At 30.3% G+C, this 16587-nt stretch overlaps 1 protein-coding gene across 1 annotated transcript in view; it reads right to left on the bottom strand.

The window, feature by feature from the left end:
• LOC123666056 overlaps nt 1–15916 on the bottom strand; it is a 98234-nt gene extending 82318 nt beyond the window's left edge. Inside the window, exon 1 of the mRNA XM_045600266.1 lies at nt 15802–15916. Coding sequence (XP_045456222.1) covers nt 15802–15916 — 115 coding nt within the window. The remainder of the gene's footprint in view (nt 1–15801) is intronic.
• Between the last annotated feature and the right edge of the window lie 671 nt (nt 15917–16587).

The raw sequence follows: 16587 nt of genomic DNA, 5'->3' as shown, positions 1-16587 counted from the left end.
GAAGAAATGGCTAATTAGCCATAAGTCCGCCCATTGTACTTCACTGTCTGTGACTATCTTTATGCTTTGTTTGTAATATATTTGTGGTGTACAGTAAAGTACAAAATAAAATAAATATATTCTTCTCTGCAGATACATTACAATTTTTTTTTAATCGTGTATTGAAAGAAATATTGCCACTATTTTAATGAGATGGTAAATAAGACTTAAAATTTAAAAAAAAGACATTTAATCTGTTCTTTGTAGTAATGCAGTGTAGGTTTCACATTTTTGGTATTGTTCTCCTACACTTACAATAATAACTTTCTAATAGAGAAACAATCATAAAACCTGTTAAACAGCTCAAGAGCTAATACCGAGTAAAATTGTAACATAAGTTATTATTTAACTCGTCAATTTAAAATTTATCCATGATACAACATATTACAATACATATACAACTATATTTATAGTTCGAATAAATAAGGATTACGTACAACAATTAAAATAGCAGTAGATTAATATTATTTTGTACTTACGTCAAGCATTTTATCATACGCTAATAAATTAAAGCTCACTGAACGATTTTTAATTGAATTTTAATGTTAGCGCTAGTTTTTAGACAAGGATATGCGTCATGCGTGTTTTGAAAAAGTGGTAAACTATAGTCAAGCCTTATAAAGACGTTTTTATCTTTTTTCACTTATTTAGATTAATAGCAAAAATCTCGGCCTCTTCGTTTGTCAAAAAACCGCAATATTAAAATTAAAAGAGATACAGTTGTACTAACAAATGTATTGAAATAGTCAAAAGAAAAATAACATTTAAACAACTAATTACGAATATTTAAAATAACCAAGTACTTAATTATATTGCGTACTCTAATTAAAGCACTTAAGCGATTACAATCTACCATCGGAAAACGTTTAATCCTATTTATGGATATAATATGTATATCACCCTATTTTGAAGATTTTAACTTTTTTATATGTACCAAACACTTTTAACAATTCTTATTAGCATTCTATTATATTATTTGAATAACCTATACTTAGAAGAGAATAAGAAACAGATTATTGAAACGGTTAGTAGATGCAAATGCTAAATAACTTTCTTATATCGAATGTGAATATGAATCACGTGTAACGTATACGAGTATAATTATATAAGCATAGATATTGTTCGTATTGTTTGATTTCTCCGGCGACTGTGCACCCACATACCTAATTATTCGAAAGTAGGCCTCGAGAGGCTGTTACGCTGGATACATACGTTACATTTATATTTAATAGGTTTCGAGTATTAGGCTTTTACAAGAACTTCTAATTTTCACTGTTCTTTTATCTTTAATGGTGGAAATTGATTGATTAGTTCATTCTAAAGTACACTATTTTAAAGTACATTATTTACCAGTTATTAGTTTTAGAGCTATATTAATTGAGGTAAATGGCTTAAAAACATTGGTTACTTCAGAACGCAACTCCAAAGATTTGCTCCAAACTAGTAAATATGAATGACAAATATACAGATATAACCAGGAAACACCTAGTTGTAGGAATATATGTACGAGTAAAGTAGATGAATAATTTATACTTAGGCACATTTACCTACATGGCAATTAAAATATAAAAATTAGGTCGTGTTAATTTGAATCTTCGGCTAGATATATACAAACCAAGTTATATCTTATACATATTAATTTAATATAGCCGATAGAGCACTCAAATGTTTTAAATACTTATTTTATATAGAATAAAATTACATGTAAGTATTTAATTCTAATCTAATTCCAAACTGATACCAACGAGTATAAGCGTGAACGCAGTAAGCGTAACAAACTCAAGGTGGTTTGTTTTGTATTGTATGACAAATTGCTTATTATGGTGATTATAAATATTTTACTTTAGTATAAATGTTAAAAACAAATGCCGAAAATTTATTGAAAAAATACATACTAAATAATAAATATTTCAATAGATTTTCTAGAAGTACTTAAAAAAATCCTTGCTGTTTTTTTTCGATTCTGTTTATTACAAGTTCTTATACAATAGTCGGGTACTTGAAGTTTTCAAAGTTGTCAAAAATCAGAAGTAAGTAAATTTATGTAAATACTTAGAGTGAAATTAGCTAAAAATTCTACTTCATCGACTAAATTGCGACTAGCTTAGGCGTTAGCCTTGAGCTCTACTCAATAAAAAAGACATCGAAAACTAAAGAAAAATGAAGCCGGTCTGATCTACCTTTATTTATTTATTTAATATCAATTCTTGTCGAATGTGACAGTTTCATTATGGTCATTATTACATGTTTTAGAAAACAAATACACCTTAAAAAAAATAATCATCGTCATATCCAAATAGCCTTAAAGATAAATTTATCTTTACTAAAAGCATTTTTTGCATTTCATCTATTAAGTAAAATACATTTTAGTTTTTTTATCTTGAGACATTGCGTTGCGTTAAGTCACAGACGGCAATTTCAACATAAAACTTATCTTAAGAATTTAGATCTCAACTACTATCTTATCAAGATGTACCATAAAACTATCATTAAAAATATATTTACCTTACATTTCATCATTACATAGATATTACGAAAGTATTTGCAGAAAAAAAAAATGAAAACACAAACTGGAGCAAGAAATGTAAGAGTTATTTATATTATTCGTTTTAACATTGATAAATTTTACTAATACAAATATGTTACGTCAGCTATAAATAGTTATAAAAATTATGTTATGCTATACTTTGCAGCTGTAAATAGAGAATGTGACTCGCTACACGGGTCACTGACACTGTGTACAATTCTTTTGTAATATATTACATAATGTGCTCCACAATGTTTTTTTTTAATAGTCAAACATGTCGCGAACACAATGACAATTTTTCTGAGTTGTTCATAAAAATAATACTCACTTAATTTAACACTTAAATGCATGATTTTTTATATTTAGTTTAAAACATATGTATGAGATATCTTATGATATAGATCTCACTGGAAAAATAATTAAAAAAATGCAATGTTCAGCCCGTAAAATTCTCCATTTTCCTATAAAAATCTATCAATGAACTCATTAATCTCTTTCAAACAAAATTTTATCAAATGATGGATTAAAGACCTACTAAGTACGATGAGTATGAACTTTTGGCAACTCTTTTACTAGTATATAATTATATACTCAAGATATCCGATAGTGCATATTCGGCGCGAAGTGCAACCATTTATTACTTTTCAAATATATAATAAATAAATGATTAAATTCGACAGTTATGAATCAATTAGTCAGTCATTCAAGACCAGTATTTTATTAACCTATAATTAAGACTATTAATGTACTTTTTAACCAACTTAAAAAAAAGAGGAGATTCTCAATTCGACTATATTTTTTTTTATGTATAAATGGACCGATTTTATTGATTATTTTTTGTTAATCGAAAGGTGATGCTTGTCTTGTAGTTCCATTTAAATTTGCTCACGATCTGATGACTACTTTTTGAGTAATCCTTGATAACGCGTATTTACTTGACTACTTTTGTCTACCTACGCTGTATTACTCGTCGATGTAATTGAAGTTTGTTTTTTCGTTTGCAAGCAAACAATTATGTCAAAAAAATTACCATCGACCAAGTATTGCAAATTTACGCAGTATTTATTATAGATGCAAAACACTTATCACAAAATGACCCTATTTAAAGATACATGTGTTAGTTGAAAACAAATAATATATATATATTAAGAGACAAACGCTCATTGCAATACTTACAAGGCTATTTGCCTATTAATGTAAGGAGATAAAAATACAGCCGCTGATTTCCATCCAATTTTTTTTTTTTTTTTTGATGCAGAAGTAGACAAAAGCGCTCAATTTTGTGTTGGTTACTTAACTCTCTTAACTTCTCTACTTTTCCTAGTAATTAAAAATATCATTTGAAAAGATTTAGAATATTTCAACATAACTTTTTAATATAATAGTACCTACTTAAAGTTGATTAATTCTATCGTTGAATATTTCGTCACAAGTAAATGTTTGAACACGCGACGTCTGGGTGCAATTGTGCACATAGTAAACGTTAATTGTTATACATTTTGTATTACATTATATCATATACGATAGCTTTATTATTATTTATTTACAAATGATTATTTTTAGAGTCCGAGACTCCGCTGGCTCGGCAACGTAGTAAGTATGGGAACGGCAACGTAGTGGCAAGGATGGGAGACGATCGCGCAGCGAAGAGAGAATACTTGTGGAAACCCGACGACTGTAGGCCCGTAGGACGCCCCAAGTACCGCTAGGAGGACGAGGTGCAGAAACTACGGGAGCTGGTGATAGCTGACTGGCGAGAGATAGCTCAGGACCGGGACCGCTGGAGACTTGTGGTGTCGGAGGCCAAGATCCACTACGGGTCGCTGGGCCAGAGGAGTAAGTGTTTTTAAAATCTGTCCATTTCCTTTTATAACGAAACGCTTTAAAATTAATAGACCAAATTTTGGTAAGAAGATTAAAATGTTCGTATTAATTCTAAAGTAGTCAATCAAACACACAATACATACATAATTATATTATTAAATATTACGTACATGCATTTAATACAAAAAAGTGTGTCTTGTTCACACACGGCAGAAGTGAAACTTCTGAAAAGTAGCCTACGATAGATTCTTTCACCTAGAATATAATATACTGTGTTAATGTATTCTATCTCATTCTCTGTTGTAAATTAATGTATTTGTTTCTTTACCGTGATCCATTTTCGTTTTATCGAGTTTCAAAATCACAAAGATTCTGAAGAAGTTTCACTTCGAAAATTATAAAACAGTATAAAATATATAAAGTTGTCATTAAATTACATAAAAATTAGAAAGAGAACATTATTATAAAAAGTAGTATAAAGTCATTTCATCAAGTCATATCTTATGTAACTGTTGAGTACCCGGAAATAAGCAACTAGACTTCTAACAACTTATTGTATATGAAGTTGTAATCGTCTCCTTTGAGGCGATCGTGCTAAATGACAACCAGTTTTTTTTAGCTCATGACTGGTCTAATGAGTCATTACTATTGCATATGCAACGTCAAGTAAGATCAGACGGTGTGACATATGACTAATCTGATTTGGTACAATTATCTGTATCCGCTATGCGATTTACCTTAACCAAATTGACTTTTAAATTGATGATAAGATTCCAACCAAGCTACCACTACCAGAATACGTTTCGTAAAATTTTATGTTATTTCCTATCCACTCTAATAGGATAAGTAATTCAAAAATAAGCAAACACACACACACACACACACACACACACTTCAGCCTATCGCAGTCCACTACTGGACATTCGCGGAAATTCGCGGTGCAACTGTGTCCCTGTGATTCAGTAAAAAAAAAAAAAGTTCACTACTGGACATAGGCCTCCACAAGTTTGCGCCAAAAATGGCGTGAACTCATGTGTTTTGTCCATATAGTCAACACGCTGGGCAGACGGGTTATTAACTGCAGGGCTGGCTTTGTCGCTGCTGCCCGTCTTCGGCCTATGTATTTCAAAGCCAGCAGTTGGATGGTTATCCCGCAATAGGTCGGCTTAATAAGTTCCAAGGTGATAGTGGAACTGTGTTATCCCTTAGTCGCCTCTTACAACACCCACGGGAAGAGGAGGTTAAACTTAAACGTCGTAATTAGGTATTGTTTAGCGTAATAAATTAGACACTATATTTAATGAAATCATTATTGAAAATAAATTTCATACAGTCATGTTACGGTAAATGAAAAGTCCTAATGTAACATATAGGTGATATCTATAAATATATAGGTATAATCTTATTTGCTTAGCTATTAAAATATATTCTTATATAACAATAGCTTAACAAAGTAGCACTTAGAAAATAAGAACCGGAACATGTGTAATTAATTGAAAAAGTAAAAAGAAAATCAATTTGTATTAATTATCTAGTATTTAAACTTGCTTTTTCAATAAATATAATAAATTGACTAGCGTTTTAACGAATTATAAAGATGTATGTATCTCACTCATAACTGTAAAATCAGCAAGAAAACGTTGGAATGCGAAACGTATTAATTTCGATAAAAAATATAACACGCTAGTAACGTCAAGTAATTGTAGTGTACAGAACAAAAGCCGATATTTTTCACTGAAATGTAATTTTATCCGATGCTTCCAATTTGTACGACCCACTATATTAATGGATAACGGAATAATGAATTGAGAAACAGATCGTTTAACATTTTAACTAAATTTAATTTAACTGGATAGTTAACGCATTTTCATAGCGTTTCTGCAATAGTCTAATGGACAAGAGTTGGCAATTGCGTTCTAGTTTTTGACACGAATAAATTTTGCATGTCGAATAGGTTTTATTTGGAACACGTTCTATGTTAATTGCTACACAGATAATTATTAACGGTACTTTTATTGATATTAAATATTTGAGAAATATCCGTAGAAATATCATTGCGGATTGTTACGCCAGACTACTAGTTAAGACATACTATGTTAAGATATGTATTATGTTAAACTTTAAATCTAGACTAGATAGACACATATAGCAAATAATAAATGACTTTAAGCTGCATACTGACCAAATTTTATGCCTTCCAACAAATCCGCCGCTGACTCTAGAGATAAACTAACTCGACACTATACCGAAGTCACCCTAGACGTAAACTTGAGATTAATATCCCAAGTAAGCCACAACTGCAAAACAACAAGTCACCAGATGGTCATGTAATCTCAGGCTTACCAGCTTTCAGAATGTTTGTTGATGAGAGGTTGTGTTCCGATCAAGCGACAAGAGTTTTCAATGATCATTCGATTCGTCTCCGTGATTCATAATGAATGATAAAGTAATTGATTATAGGACTTCGTAAAGATATTCTTACTAAGTAGCAAGGATACCAGAAACGTGATATAGCGAAAAATTTAACCTACAACTACATAACTTATAGAGGAGTGAAAAACCTGTGTAAAACAATGTTTTGTAATGTTTACCTTTATCAAAAAATTCGTTTTAATTTTTTTTTTTTTTCTATTAAGAATATACGCAGGACAGAAATGACAGATGACCCAAAATGATCCATTATATGCACAAAGTTCTAGTGGTTTAGCAATGCAATCCTTGGAGATAACCTATGACCAGAAGTGGACATTGGATGAAACGATGAAAAACACTCTATATGAAATAGTATATAAATGGAAGACAATCATACAGTATATATAATGTAATGTAAATTCTATTTTTAACTTTTATCAGAACATTATTTCTCATCATATACGCTAAGGTTAAGATGTTTACCTCCCTTTTTTAGACAAAACCTAACAATTATTCCACATTAATTATATATCATTTTATAGATAATTGCTTGCTCTACCGGCATTCACAACTAAAAAATTATTATTACTTTTGTTTTTGTAAATTGTTTAATTATTAAAATTATATTGAGGGCTTTAAATTTGAAACAACGTCAACATGATTGACAATTATTATACTTATTTAGTGCGAATTATTCGCACGGTAGTATGATCGACGCAAAGTATGATCGAGTATATTGCATTAACCGATTAAATTAAATATTGTAAATTGTTATTTCATACACTGATACGTGATGACTATAGAAATTGACATCGTTTTACTTTCAAATACCCGAATCAATTGGCATATCTTCTGTGGGAGTAATTTCAAGGTGATATATAGATAAAGAATTCTTTAATTATGTAACAAAGAAATTACACGAAACATATTTTTATATTTTTAAGAAAACATATCGCTCGCTAGTCATAGTGTGATGTTTTACAGCACTTTAGGATGTTTAGATCCCAAACAGTGTAAGAAGTATGTAGAGTACAAACTACGGTAAGATCACATTATATCACTGCATAAACAGTACCTATTTCCTTTTTAAAAAAATCTTCAGTTTCGAATTTATTTACGTTATGCTGTACACGTACTACTCGTATTACTATAACATTTTAAAACAATTCTTTGTACACTTTCTAGTTCTACCCAAAGATCGCCTGAAAGAGATCGTTCTTCTAGCGATATGTCCGCCTCCGCCTCTGCCAGTACATTTTATTTTGTTTGTAACAATTTCAGGTCTTCTATTAGTGACGTATAATGAAGAATACTATTTTTAATCAGTCAACAAGTATACAAAGCATTAGTAGATTGTACGCATATATGACACAGAATATAAACCAAAGTATGCAGGTTTAATAACGGTGTTTTCCTTTAGCAGCGAGCTTGATGTGAATTTTAAACTAAAATTTACCATAAATACTGTGATCCCAGGCCAAAATTTGAGCCACAATCGACGTTACCGAGACACGTATTCGAGCCACTAACAGTAAGTCACTATAGCAGAGTAATATAAGTTTTTAATAATAAAAATATGTTCAATGAAGTAGATAGATATAAAATATTAATAAAAAATTACGTAAATACCTGTTTTTCTGGATTAAATCATAAAAGTGGCTATCAAATCTGTATTTAGAACAAAGCAGAGTATCCGCTGATTTATTTTAACGAAAAAGTTTGCAAAAGATGAAATTTTTATGTTGTTTATATTATGTTTATGGCATTCTATCTGACTATCGTAGAGGGAAGTGAAAGTCATATAAGTTTTATTATTGATTAAGAAAATCCCGATAAAAATTTTCACTTTAACATTTATTTATTTTTTTAACTGTAATAGACAGGACGTGTAGAAACATAATGTTATAAAATTAAAAATCTTAGACGTTTCCATTCCCATTCAAATTGTGATTTTTCAGTGTTTACAACTAAGATCCTGGTATATTTAAATATGTAATTAATAAATATCTTATATCATACACACACGCTCGTCTGTTCCGGTAAGGTAAGCAAACTTAATGTTTAATGGTAACAACCGAGTGTTATAGATAAATATACCTTACATAGAAATAATACACACACACACACACACATATATATATATAATCGGAATCGAACCCGCAACCCACGGAGCAAAATGCAGGGCCTCAACAAACTGCGCCAACGGGCTAGTCAATTTATAACGTACGTAACACCGTACACAATTTTTTGCTATACTATATTAATGTTCTGCTAAATATTGTACTTTTTACAGAACTTTCCTTATGTGAGTTGTATTTACACTTGGCTGTTTTTATTTTACGTAGTTAGGTATTATTTTAATTGTATTGTTGATCGTCAAATCAATTACCCCTCTTAAAAAGTAGAGTTTTAATGTAGGTAATACAACGTAGGTAAGTTTCTATATATATATTTTTTTAAATATTAAAGTCATAAATTGTATTTGGAAAAACTGGTATTTTTAATTGTTTGTATTGTAAGTATTTTGCGGGACATTGTGTTATTCAACTTTAATTAACACCGACTATAATAGCAAGTAATATTATTTTAATTAAAAACACATTCAAAATAAATTAACATGTTTCTATGCATCATAAACATACACATGTTAATGGATTATTTAAATGTATCTTTCATACACGAAGAATCGAGCTCTGGTCCCATGAAAATAGAGAAAATAAAATCATTTATTGCAAATTTTATTAATATTGTTAGAGTAATTTCTGAGAAGGTTATTAAGAACATAATATGCAAATATCAATTGTTTAATACTGTAAGATATAAAAAAGTAATAGGTGTTTATTTGTCTAAGAATAAAGAGTAGTCATGTTTTAATATATTCATGTTTATTCGTAATTTCATATGAAAACAATAACACATTATTCTTTATTTGTTATGGTTATTGAATATTATTGTAATATTTTTCAAACGTTTGCAGCGAAGGCCGGCACTGCTTTCGTTTAAAATCTTAAAATCGTAGTCGTAATGGTTATTGCGGTTTTATTTAGAAACAATAGTTTTATTGACAGTCACTTTTTTCGAAACATTTAAATACGTTTTAAATCTATTACATAATTGTAAATGTTAGCATCAGTTATTGCAAAGTCGTGTTTCGATTGAGTAGTATTCAAAATCGATGAATATTTAGAAAATGAATAAATTGATGCATCAAAGAAATACCACACCACTAAATAATCAATTTTATTTTGTTTTCCTTTTTTATAAATATATTTAAAAACATAATACTTAATAGATTACAATATTGAATTAAAAGAAATCATAATATTAGTTTCAATAAAACATGTGTACGATTCACAAAAATCACAGACCAGGTCTGCCACCTACATACTGGACTGTAACTAAATCTGTCATATAGTGTTGTTATTTCTCATGCAAATGACTGTATGGTTTTAAATGAGAAAAATAAAGATCTTTAACCTTAATTAAGCTTATTTATTTTAATAAATGACACGAGCGATACTTAAATTTTAACTGAGAAAATAAACAAGAAATTTTAAAAACATTGAATAGCGGACAATAATCAGCAGTTGAAAAAATAATTCAAAATTACTTTTTTTAAACAAAAATATTCTAAGTACATTTTGCGTACATTTTGAAAAGCCTTTTGGAAGGTCTTTTAAAACCTGCAGCTAGGGTTGACAAAATATATTCCACAACAAATAAATAAAAATATTCAAGTGTATAGGTAAAATTATAGATGATATACTCTATAATTTAATATGGATATATATATATATATATATATATATATATATATATATATATATATATATATATATCCAAATCAAGATACTATCTTTCCGTTTGCTTTAAAACATTAACGACTCATAATAGAAGAACACAAGTCATAAATATAAACGTTGATAAAATCGCAAAGATGCCGTCTTTTAAAAATGTGATTATTGTAAGTTACAAAAATGTGTTCAGTAGATACATATTTAAATACGCAGCCCTATAGATTTTTATAATTTCAAGGCCTGTACAGTTGTACACATTACAAGTACTAAGTATTTCCATAGATTTGCGGTAACTACATCTTCTCATGCGTAAAATAAGTAATGTTACGTGTATATGCATGTGTGTGTCTATGTAATTTTAACGTAGAATGATGGTTAATGTAGTGCTCACAGAATAAAAATAATTATAATTATCTATGAACATGGGGTGCGGACGTCACTTTGCACCCTACCTTGTTTTTTCGTTGGACACGTCAAAGTATACTAGCGTCTGCATCATCAAAGAGAAAAGTGCTTTAAAATATATAAATATAATTTTAAATATTATAAGGGCATTCGATGCATCAAACCCCTTGCCATCAATGTGCACAGACCCATCACGAGAAGGCACGCGATTCGCCTACGGATAACAGCCGACCTTACCGAGACAGGTTTGACTGCATGCTTCCCTACACCAATACATCGGAATTTATAACGCCATTCATATAATACGCTGTATATTATACATAAAGTTCATTAAACGGTCGCATCGTCGACTTCAAAACTTTGCATGCACATATTGGATACTTCTCTCGCCTCGTGATTACACCCGAATCAATTCATATTTCGTTAGAATGTCGGGACAAAAAGTAGCCCGTGTGTATTGCCCATATTTTGAATTTTCAGCTATCTGTGTACCTACCAAGTTACACTACAAATCAGTTCAATAGTTTTTACGTGAAAGACTAATAAAGATACATTTACCCATCCCTACAAACTGTCGCATTTGTAATATTAGTAGGATTGCCATGGTATTAAAATTAAAATAAATTTTACAGAATTCGTAGTTTGACTTTCTACTTTTACTGCTTCGTAGGAGAATTATGTAGTATCAAATTTTCAAGTAATTACTAATTTACTTATCTCGTTTTAGTATAATTTACATTTCAAACCTATCCTACTAGTATTATATGTAATTGAAAATTCAGTAGTGCTTCGTAAAATCTATCTGAAATCTTTACATGGATATAACAATATTGTACAGTTTGTTCGAACACGTTAAATTTAGCATTTTGATATTTTTTTCAGTAGAAAATTGACTTAGCAAATAAGTTTTAAACTTCAAATATCACGCTAAAACTAAAAGTAGCAGTGTAGAAGAACTTAATCATAAACGATTTTAACGAAATCTGCAAAACGATTTAAACTTAACCTTTGCCAAAAAATGTAGTCCATCAAAAATATGAAATAATTAAACGTATTATTAAAATGATACGTTACGATTGTAATAAATAACAATTATATTTTAATTTGTTATTATGATTATACAATCGGCGTGGAGAGATTATGTCTATGTTTTGGAAAGTAACTTAACATTTGTTACGTAATACAAATAATATAAATTTATAATTCTAGATTACATAAAAAGTAGAACTGCATTATTTACGTTTTAGTTTTCATATTACTTCTTCTATATAAATAAAAATGAATGTTGCTAAGCGCTTAAACTCGAGTATGGCTCGACCAATTCGGCTAATTATTTTTTAGGTGCGCGGAAGGTTTAATACTTAAAAAAAAAATTTTTTTTACTATTAACTTTTGGCAGAACGAAGTCTGTCCGGGCAGCTAGTTTTTAAATAAACATGCCAATTTAAAAAAAAAAAAACGTAATAAGAATTATGAAAAATTATCACCGTCTAAAAATTTTCTTATCCGATTGACGTCTCAACAAATATTTGTAATCTTTATCAGGATTAGTTATCACACAAATTGAGCTGAGATGAAGGTGACATTGTCGGATTATCGAGACTACTTTTGTGTATCAAATAATATAAAATCGAATATTTTATTTGTATTGAAGTTATTTAGAAAACGCCACACTGTTTGAAAATGACGCTTTAGAACAGTGCTAATTAAAACAACCTGCCATACTAACTTATGGACGGTGATAGCGTCCAATCAATATGTTTCGTGAATGAAACCCTAAAAAGGCTACTCCTACACATTTTACCCCTTACGACGACTTATGAAGTCAGCCAATTAGCCGAAAAGGAAATACTAAAAACTAGTGACATGAAATGACATAATTTAAAGGTCAAAATAAATTTAATTCATTTTAAATATAGCTCAAAAAAACTTTGATAAATATTGATTACAATATATTATAGAGCAGTTTAATAATAATCTACAACCTCTTCAGAAAGACACACTATTTAAATATACTATTTTAACGTCTATAAAACCTTGACTTTACTTTCACCACTATATAGTTTTTATTTTACGAAAATATTTCTACCTAAACAATTTCTTTTTTATTGTGAGATCACCGTTGATAAAGGTGATTCGTCATGCTAACGTCATCTCATACAATTTTTAAAATCGGAATAAATAGTCAGAAAGCGATACCTGATACCTTTGTATCATAAATTCAGTTCATATGGAAAGTAAAGTTATACATTTTTATTATTTCTAACATATATCTGTTTTTTAACCGACTTCCAAAAAAGGAGGAGGTTCTTAATTCGACTGTATTTTTTTTTTAATGTATGTTACTTCAGAACTTTTGACTGGGTGGACCGATTTCGACAATTTTTTTTAATCGAAAGGTGGTGTGTGTCAATTGGTCCCATTTAAATTTATTTGAGATCTAACAACTACTTTTCGAGTTATATCTAATAATGCGTTTTTACTTGACGCTTTTTTCGTCGACCTACGTTGTATTATACCACATAACTTTTTACTGGATGTACCCATTTTTTATAATTCTTTTTTTGTTAGAAAGGAGATATTTCTAATTTTGTACATGATAAGGAAACCCAGATTTGATGATAGGATCCGAGAGAAATCGAGGGAAACTCTCAAAAATCCGCATAACTTTTTACTGGGTGTACCGATTTTGATAATTTTTAATTTAATCGAAAGCTGATGTTTATCATGTGGTCACATTTAAATTTTATCGAGATCTGATAACTACTTTTTGAGTAATCTTTGATAAAGCGTAGTTACTTGACTATTTTTTCCTCTATCTTCGTTGTATTACTTGTCGATGTAATTGAAGTCGGTTTTTTTTTCGTTTGCCTGCAAAAACAATTATTTTTATAAATTAAATAATCATTGTAAACAAAATATTAATTATTAATGAATTTACACGTCACATGTTATCAGCTAGTGTTCATTACAACTTTATCAGTTTTATCGTCTTTAAAAAGGATTATTTATAAACAGGTTCATAATTTTTTGTTGATCAAATTTTTTTTTTTTTTACACGTTTAGAGATTTGCTTATTTTTCTCTTTGTGTACTTACAGACGTAATCTTCTATATCTAGTTACTAGATATGATTGGCAGCGATTTTAGAGATAAGGCATTAAGTTCGCTTTTAGTACAACATATGTTTAAAAAGTGTGACTAATATGCAATTTATTTTGCAGCAATTTCAATAAAAAATAAAATAGTAATATAACAGTCTTTTTTTCAATAATACTCGTTACCTACCCAGCAATCGCTAGCACGATCTAAGATTTACAAGTTTACTCGCCTCACCTACCTTGAAGCTGTGAACTAGCAGGTTGCTTTCAAAACGGTGTTCATAAAATAGTATGCGTCCAATTATTTAATAGTAAATAATAAGATTATAACTCATATATGATTACTGGCAACGTTTTTACCAAGAAATATCCCGTGGTTTCACCTGCGTCAAATTAAGGCACTTATAGGTAGTTAGTTATAGTTAATCTATATGTTCTTCGTTCCTCTCTTGTGTTATAGCATAAAGGTTAATAATCTTAACCTTCCCTATAAAAAAAAGAATGTTTAACGTCAAAAAGTCGTTGTGATTTGTAAAAAATAGACGATACAACTAACTGAACCATTATAGCCTAAAATAAGTATACCTACAAGCTGACTAACTTAGCTTAGCTTTAAAATATTCGCATGAATTTATTTACACACTGGCTACTGCCTGCGACTTCGTCTGTGTCGTTGAATAGGAACAATCCTGTTATACATGTTGTTGGCAAAACTTACGAAAAGAAACCCGATTTTGAAACATTCTTCATTGGTCCTATTGGTCTTAGCGTTATGGTATATAGCCTATAGTCTTCCTCGATAAATGGGCTAACACTGAAAGAATTTTTCAAATCGGACCAGTAGTTGCTGAGATTAGCGCGTTCAAACAAACAAACAAACAACAAACTCTTCAGCTTTATAATATTAGTAAATATCAAAGAGTTAAAGACACCTATACATTTGCCTGAAATGAAAATTAAAAGCGCTTAACTTCGTGTGTCCATAAATCGGATAAATAAACGTACGTAATTGCAAAATAAACGTAAAAAGGGAGTCGCTTTGTATGCATAACTGAACAATTGAGTATGTTTTGTAACGATAATGCACATACATAATATTTAAACTCACTGTCACTGTATATAATTATTCTACGAATCGATTTTATTGTGTTTGTACTTGGTAGTGTTACTTTTTTGCTCGATTATCGCGATTGTCGGATTAACATTTTACCGCTTTCGAGGAGAAAGTATGACTTAAATTCAAGTCATACATACACATGACTTTTTGTATGTTTCGATGTACTACCGAACGCTGTTATGAAACAGGTTTGTATACATTTTTTCTTTAGCATTTGTAGTATTGCCCTAAAGTATATGTTTATTTTAGGAACCATGTGAAGCCATTGTTTAAGAACAATAAAAGAATACATCAGAGTAATTAGTTGTGTTACGGCCAAAACAATACTTATCTCAGATTAATCACGTAGTATGAGTAAGTATAAAGTTACAACACCATGCAGATTTGGAAGTGAGGATTAGACAAGAGTTAATAGGCTTTACTTTCAAGGTCTATAACTACACGTTTTAAGAAAAATTTAGAGAAGTTATCATTTCCATTCCGTCGTGATAACGATAGCAAACGTAAAGATACATGAACGTGCTCTGCTTTGGATTGAAACGCTAGCGGCCTTCTCTGGTCGAGTGAATATTACACTCACCATTGGAGCCAAAATAGTCGTCTTTTTCCATTATTTCATGCTGGAAGCCGTAAGCAGGCAGCCATGCATGGGAGCCAGGTGGCTCGGGCCAGTCCGATATGCGAACCTCTTCCATTTGTACATGAACACAACACTGCACTCCTTGCACTAGAGTTTACACTACACAAGCATGCATGGACTACCTCGTTCGTCCATCAGGTTGTCATTTAGGACGATAACGGTGTTTGATTTGATCCGGTATGTCGAACGAGTCACGTACGTGAACACGCGGCGGGGATCGACGGCGGACTGATGACGGCGCGCCGGTCGCTGCGCGCTCGCAGCCGCGATCTCACCGCGTCGCGTTCGTGTGAATAAACTTTTTCAACCAGTTTGAACTTTTTGCAGTCACTTGCCCAAGTTTCACAGTGTTATAACAGAACTAAAGTATCATCAGTGTTATGGTAATTTATATAAAAAAATAAACAAATGAATGTATAAGGTTTGATTTGTCAATATGTACTAAAATTTCGCAAACCAAATTGTAGAGATAAAATACTCGTATTCACATAATATCGCACCCTTAATAAAACAAAGATGTAACTCAAAAATCGCAATTTGTGGGAATTGGCGTTTGAAGTTTAGCACTTTTTCCGCATTGTGTTTGATTAAAAATTACCAATTATTTGTAATGCTCTTAATGACTTTTACTATTGATATCAGTAGTTTAAAGTACAGAGATTAATAGAATAATAGAAAAACAACTGTGTTAAAATCTATAATAGCTGTAAAATGGAGATGAAAAAA

This window comes from Melitaea cinxia, chromosome 2 (assembly GCF_905220565.1).
Source record: "Melitaea cinxia chromosome 2, ilMelCinx1.1, whole genome shotgun sequence".
In the NCBI taxonomy this organism is placed as follows: Eukaryota; Metazoa; Arthropoda; class Insecta; order Lepidoptera; family Nymphalidae; genus Melitaea; species Melitaea cinxia.
The sequence above is the reverse complement of the archived record's forward strand: the minus strand, read 5'-3'. Positions and strand labels throughout refer to the sequence as shown.